The 7,365-nt window shown below is 49.2% G+C and overlaps 1 protein-coding gene across 1 annotated transcript; it reads right to left on the minus strand.

Moving 5' to 3' along the window:
• Positions 1-376: 376 nt before the first annotated feature.
• Positions 377-3,166, minus strand: CITED2 (Cbp/p300 interacting transactivator with Glu/Asp rich carboxy-terminal domain 2). The gene is made up of 2 exons (XM_082669112.1): positions 2,941-3,166; positions 377-2,480 (listed from the first exon to the last, which is right to left on the minus strand). Exon 2 carries the CDS (start codon positions 2,470-2,472, stop codon positions 1,654-1,656), a length of 819 nt encoding a protein of 272 aa, XP_082525238.1. The 5' UTR covers positions 2,473-2,480; positions 2,941-3,166; the 3' UTR covers positions 377-1,653.
• Positions 3,167-7,365: the final 4,199 nt, after the last annotated feature.

A 7,365-nucleotide genomic window follows, 5' to 3' on the forward strand; every position in this document is an offset into this window, starting at 1 on the left:
GTAGTTATGTCTTCTTGATAACGCATCCAGGTAAAATTAAAAAGGATCTTATCCTCATGTCTTTGCACCCAATGCCTGTAACAGTAAAAGCTCAGAATTGTGGAAAACAGGGCATGCTTGAGAGGGAACATCTTGTAAAGATTGTAATTTGACCTTTGCGTCAACCTTGCTGAGTAAATTTTAAATATTCTAAGAGAACAAAATCGAAAGCCTCAAGGTGGAATACCACTCCCTCTTCTTCTTAGAACTATAAACCAGCCAGAAGCTTTTTCAGAGATTAAGCTAGAAAATGTGTGCCTCTCTTTAATACTTTTGCTGAGAAATAAAATTCGTCACTAGAGATAAAGGTAGATTTATATTTAATGCCATCCTCATCAATCTTCCAGTATTTTATTCCAGTCTACCTCCACTTAAGTAGTTGAGTCAGGTATAACCAGAAACACTTGATTTTTCCCCTCCCACCCTGTGAAATAATATTTATAACATTTAGTATTACAAACCTTTTAAACTCTGGAGTACGCTTGAAGATGATGGCAATTAAGAAAAAAATGCTCTTTGACAACTTCGCAGCTTTTGATTAAACCACACCAAGAGGCATGTTACAGTGATAACAATGAAGCATTATGCCAATTATGTTAAATCCTGCTCTCCGCTTTAAGCTCATCATGACCTGTTTCAGTGTCCTGTAATTTATCCTCTGGAATGCTTACTCTCATCAATAAAGTGTTCAAGAGAAAAAAAGAAAGCCACCAAAGGGAATAACCACCCCCAAATGACTTCTAGAAAACAAGTATTTCTTAACTTTTTATTGACATTGGCAAATTAAAATAGAATAAATTAACAAGTATTTTTTCAAAAAAATGTTTTGTACAAAAATACTGTCAAAATTTCCTAAAAAGCTTTCAACACAGTAGTATCTTTTCATGTACTGAATATAACTATTAGCACAGTGTCAAAAATGTTGAAGACAGAAACAAAATAAAAATCTGTGAAATGTTTGCCACTGATGACATTCCACACCCTATTACTGTCTGTACATATCGGGGAGGGGGACAGCCACCTTGAAAGTGAACAGTATGACTTTTCCTGATCCAGAATGGTTTGGCCCACATCTGTTTAATCTTCCAGTTTAGCATATTTTAAAAATTAGTCTGTACTCAAATGCGTAGTTAAAAATATGAAGCGAGATGGCAGAGTTTGTGCAGTAATATCTGCCCTTCAAAGTTCATGCAACCAACTAATGCAATTTTTCCTTTCCCTCGTAAATCTGAATGCAGTTCAGTCATTTGAAACCATCTACAAAATCCACAAGATTAAGCAGTTTGCCAAGATTAATATCTAACAGTTGAGCACTGGAGAAAGTGAGGAAATAAGGAGTAAAAACAAACAACAAAAAAGACCAAGTTAACTAGATATTTCAACTACATAAGGGAGGTGAATGTCAAGGCTACAAAAAACGAAACAAAAACAGAAAAAAAAAAAGTGGCAGCAATTTTTTTAAACCAATTTGTACAAGTTTATAGTTTACTTTGTTTCCAAGTTCTCAAACCTTTCACGATCTGAAAAGTGAGATACTGTGTCTAAGGGAATGTTTTTTAATTCACACCGAAGAAATTGGGGGATTTGATTTCTTTCGCCGGGATTTCGATCGAGTCAACAGCTTACTCTGCTGGGCTGTTGTTTGCACACGAAGTCCGTCATAAAATCAAACTCGTTTTGCCCCAGCCAGAGTTCGGGCAGCTCCTTGATGCGGTCCAAACCCATTTCTATCACTAAGGACATAAGCACTTCCTCGTCGATGAAATCAGTGTCTATGACATTGGGCGGCAGCATTGCAGCAGGGACGTGGGCCACGGAGGCGGGCATGTTGCTGCTGCCGCTGCCGCCGCTGCCGCCGCCGCTATTGCTGCTGCCCGCGCCGCCGCCCGAGGTGCCCGCCGAGCCGCCGGGGGTGCTGCTGCCGCCCGAGCCGCCGGGGGTGCTGCTGCCGCCGCTGTGCTTGGGGTTGCAATCTCGGAAGTGCTGGTTTGTCCCGTTCATCTGGTGGCCTGCAGCAGGGTGCAAATCCGGCATGTAGTGGTTGTGGGGATAGGGGTGGTGGTTGAAATACTGGTTGTTGAGCTTCTGCAACTGCATGCTGGCCGGCAGAGAGCCTCCCTGGCTGGCCACCGGGGGGCCCATGAACTGGGAGCTGTTAAACCTGGCCCCGGGAGCCAGCGCGCTCGGGGGGTGCCCTCCGTTCACAGTCCCCGGCCCCATCGCGTGCCTGATGCCGCTCGTGGCGTTCATGTTGCTCGCGCCGTAGTGTATGTGCTCGCCCATTAGCGCGTTGAAGGCGTGTTGGGGCTGCTGCTGGTGATGATGGGGGCTCGGGAACTGCCCCACGCCCATGCGGTGGGCAGGGTGGTGGTGCAGCCCGTTAGTGCCGTCGGGGAAGCGCCCGTGGTTCATGGCCATCATATGGTCTGCCATTTCCAGTCCTGAAAGTGAAAAGGGCAGACGGTAAGCCCTGCGCCACACGTGTCGCCCACCTCGGTGCACCCCACTTTTTCTCGGCTCTGGCCCCCAGGCTCACCCGACGCACTTCGGCTGCGAATCATCATCCCGAGGATCCCACTAGGAGCCTGTGCACCCGGGCTCGCCACCAAGGCGGACCTGCCACCCACAACAGAGCCGCGCGCTGCACAAACAGCCCTTTCCCCTGCGATCGGGCGGGGGACCCAAGCCCACACCCCCCTCTGCTCCCCGAAGTCGCCTAATAAAGGAAGTGCCCCGTAGCTCTGCCGCGAACTTCAGGCATTAAATCAGCCCTCCTCATCCTGTTGTTGCACATCCTGTTGTTATTCCCCAGCTCCGCCTCACGCTCTTCCTCCGGGCAAACCCAGCCCTCGGAGGACTGGGCTGGCAGAAGCCCCAGCCAGCTTCGCCCGCCGCGCTTACCTTCCGTCCTTGCGATTTCTGCTCCGAAGACCGAGGGCGGGATCGTCGGGTCCAGGACCGGCTCAGCAGCACATAGAGGGGGCCTTTCTGGCGTGCAAGGCGCTCGCTGTCGCGAAGTCGGCGCCGAAGTCTTGCAGCAGCCGCTGGGGCAGAATCGGAGCCGTTCCCTTTTATTTCCCCTCTGCTGCCCTCACAGCTCGGCAAGACCGCCCGGCAGCTGCCAACAATGAGCTGTGTTTCTTAGGGCTTTGGCCACAGTTAATATAAGGGATTTCAGGAAGGGCGGAGCGAGAGCCTCCGGGAGGGCGGCGGGAAAACGCGGATTCCGGAACATCGGGCACACCGGACCGGGTCGGGCAGCCGAGTCCCCACTGCCGGAGGCACGTGCACAGAGGCTGCGGGCCCAGGCGCCGCCCCGCTGACCCCGGATGCTGGCTTCCTCCCGGCCCACAAATACCAGACCAGGCCGCCCCCGGAGCAAGGACAGAATCCTCCCTGGACTCTCAGCCCGAAGGTAGCGCCTGCCCGGAGAGCAGCGAGGAAAACTCACCGCCCCCCTCTGGCCGGATTCCCCACCCCGAGCTCACCTAGCGATCTGTGCTGCTTTCTGTGGGAAAACGGGTTTCACCCAGCGCCCCGTCCATAGTGCCCTTCTACCTCCCCGGGTTTGCAAAAGCCTACCCAGGTTGCAAAGAATGGCTGTGTTTACCCGTGTGGGTTTTTAAGCCCCGGGCAAATAATGCCCCTTCCCCTGTGCGCGCTTTCCTGGGCTGTGCTTTTGTGGTTTTATAGGGGCAGTAGGTAAACCCGATCTAGACATTCTGCGTGTAGATGCATTTTTTTCCCACTCCTTTCAAGGACAGGAGCGGGGGGGGGGGGGGCGGGGGCGGGGAGCGGCAGCAGCTGCAGGTGGACTGAGCGCGCTCGCGGGCCTGACCGCCTCCGCTCCAGCGCCCTGGAATCCGGTCCGTGCTTTCGGGGCCGCTCGCCGCTCCCGGGGTACGTGTGCTTCTGCTAAGTTTGCGTTTGCAGCTCTTGGTAGCTTTGGCATCCGAGCTGAGGCGTCTCTGCTCTGTAAACAAACTCAGCGATCCTCGTCCCCAGATCCACCTTTTTGCACATACGCAGTTTCTTGCTTCTGCTGTTGCCCTTGATCCGGGAGGTGGGGGTGTGTGCAAACTTGCATAGCCTCCCTCCGGGCTCTGCCTGACGGTTTGGGGTTGATTTAGAAGCGAACGGGTTTGTAATTAAGAAATTCGGGGGCTGAGTAAGGCTGCTGTAGCTGGAAAAGGAAAACAAATAGATAACATGGTAATCGCTTTGTAAATAAAGTCGTTCTGGAGGTGGGCACGTAGCTGCACGTCCCGTATGGCACCGTGGCACACACTGCTGGGACTCTTCCTTTTCAGTGAAATTGCTCAGTGGGGTAATAGGCGATAATAATAACCTTGCTTCCCTGAACGCGGCACAACTAGCCTGGTCGTCCATTTGGCTCACTGACTTGCAAATAAAAGCCCTAACGCCCGTCTGGGCCACTACCCAGTCGGAGCTCTCTTGCTTTTTCAAATGGGGAAGCCGAGTTGTTTCCCCAGCACCATGATGAGGCTGCTCGGAGATTTTATATTGCTCTTTATGTGGTAAAAGTGACTTTAGCGCTCCGAATAAGGACTTCTGTTCAGGGTTGTTTCTTCATAACTCGATATCCATTGACGACTTCCTGCTGCGAAGAGCAAGTCCCCCGCCCCCCTCTTTTTTTCTCCCTTCTTGCTCGCAGGACTTCTTTAGGCCCTTCTTGAGGACTGGAAATTCTGATATATTTCCCCTTTCAGGAATTTGCAGAAGAGAACGAATCCTGATTATTTGTTTCGATTACCCCTCTGTCTTCCTCTAGTTATAATATATGTGTAGAATATTTAATATGTATATTTAAACATTGTTACTGTCTTCCTCTTTTCCTTTCTTTCCTTTTGCACACTCTCCAGTATTTGTAACCGTGTATGCAATAATTTTTAAAGCTCAGAAATACTTGCTTTTTGGATACTTGTGCACAGAATACATCGCAGTTTTGGTTGCAACAATCGCCTCATCTCCTGTCCACCCACCACTTTTACCTGTAGGTCATGGACTTGCAGCTACAGAATCAGAGGCTTGGAAGAGACCTGCCACTTCCTATCAAAAAATAGACTCGAAAATATTGGTCAACCCCAGACTCAAAAATTGCCAGATAGATTGTTTACTTCCCTTCCTAGTACTGCTGTGTCTTGCGACACAAAGACCAGCTCTTGAATGTCTAATCTAAATTCCTCTTGCAACCATTAAGGAAAGGTGCAGCTCCATGCTGCTCCAGTGGTTCCACATACTATTGGGAAATCCCTTGAAAGGTCACCTCCCCATCCTCCACCCCTTAGAGGGAACAGAAATTCCTTCTGGGGCCAGCTAGTTAGAACCTGGTATGCTTTGTTCATTTATTCATTCATCCAGTGAATATTTACCAGGTGCCAGGCACTTTTCCTAGCTTCTGGAGAGACAACCAAGACAGGAACTCATGGTCAAACTGTGCAGCTGGACAAACAAGCCTCGGACACACTTTGATAAGTGTCACAACAGCATTACACACAAGCACTTCCAGGGTCACACAGGAGGGACACCTAACCTAGTTTTCGGGCCTTGGGAAGGCTTCCCAGTGGGGTGGTGATAAGTTGAGGCCTGACTATGCGTAGAAGTTAGGCCATCCCAGGCAGGGGGCGCGGGGAGAGAAACAAGGTTGGAGAGGTAAAGGGGCTGGATCCTATGGGCACTGGTCCCCAAGCTGAGAAATTTGGGTTGTATCTTGAAGGTAATGAGAAGTGAGTGAAGGCTTGTGAACCAGTGAGATGATCAAATTTTCATTTTAGAGAGACCAGGACAAAACTGTGGAGAATGGATTGAGAAAGTAAGACCGGGGACAGGGAGTCCAGTTAGGGGGCTGTTACAGTCATCCAGGGGTAGGCAAAGCCCAGTGTAACCAGGGGTTTATCCTGTGAACCGGGGTGAGGCAGTGGTCTGCACGTGGCCCTGATGGTACTAGATGGTTGTATTAGTTTCCTAGGGCTGCCGTGACAAAGTACCACAGACTTCGCTTACAATTCTCAGGCGTAAACAAAAGAAAATTGTTGTCTCACAGTTCTGGAGGCTAGAAGTCCAAGATCAAGGTGTTGGCAGGGTAGGTTCTGAGGGCTGTGAGGGAAAATCTGTTCCATGCCCCTCTTCTAGATTTGGTGGTTTGCTGGCCATCTTTGGTGTTTCTTGGCTTGTACAGGTATCACCCCAATCTCCGTCTTAATCCTCACGTGGTATTTTTCCCTGTGTGTGTCTCAGTGTCCAAATTTCCCCTTTTTTATAAGGGCCCCAGTCATATTGGACTAGGGCCTATCCTAATGACCTCATTTTAACTTGATTACCTCTGTAAAGACCCTGTCTCTAAATGAAGTCCTTTCTGAGGTACTAGAGGTTAGAATTCCAACATTTTTGGAGGGACACAATTCAACCCATACCAGTGGTGGAGAAACTGAATAACACAAGACCCCCCCCCCCCATTATGGAAGAAAGACATAGCCTGGAACTTTCTTCCCAGCTCTGCTGCTGGCCTACACTTTCATTTCTTCATGTTTCTGCTGCTCAGACACCACCTCTATGAGGTCTTCCTGATTATCCTTCCCAACTAGCAATATCCCTCTTTGTTTTCTTACACTGTTTTGTTTATCCTCTTAGCATTTATCCCACCTGACTTGTTGCATATTGAATTTTCACTGTCTTCCCCCCTGGAATGGCAGCTCCAGGAGAGCAGGGACCTTGCCTGTTTGTTTTTTCAGTGTCTAAAACAAGTCTTTTACTGATTAGATTAGTGAGACGATGGATGGATGGATGGATGGATGGATGGATGGATGGATGGATGGATGGGTGGATGGGTGGATGGATGGATGGGTGGATGGAAGGAAGGAATATAGCAGAATTACAAGGGAACCCAAATAAAGGGCTTAAGGGCCGGTGGTCAGGAAAGATTTTTCTGGAGAATGTTAATTTTAATGCTGGCAGTAGAGAAATCTAGTGGAAAGGAGAACAGCAGCTTACCACTGTCTGCATTGTGGCCTGTTATGGACTTGAGGAAAACTGATCTGTTTGGGAGGGATCATTGACTACTGAGTATGGAGGAAGGTCCCCATTGGTGTGCAATTTTGATTGAAATTCAAATCAAATTTGAATTTGATTCACATTCAAGGCTTTTGGAGGTAAGCCTTGGGCTTCAGCTAAACTGAGTTGAGGAAAGGCTGACTGAAGGGCCCAGCTTCAAAAAATATACGAAAGAGTTCATACCTGTGTGGTGGAGCTAGGGTGAGGCTGGGGCGCAGTGTGGGGTTTAATATGGGGTCTTTTTTGTGCTTTACC

The sequence above is a fragment of the Grampus griseus genome, assembly GCF_964374135.1.
Source record: "Grampus griseus genome assembly, chromosome: 13".
Lineage (NCBI taxonomy): Eukaryota > Metazoa > Chordata > Mammalia > Artiodactyla > Delphinidae > Grampus > Grampus griseus.

Coding starts and splice junctions, on each gene's coding strand:
- CITED2 (XM_082669112.1), bottom strand. CDS start 2,472: ATGGCAGACCATATGATGGCCATGAACCACGGGCGCTTCCCCGACGGC.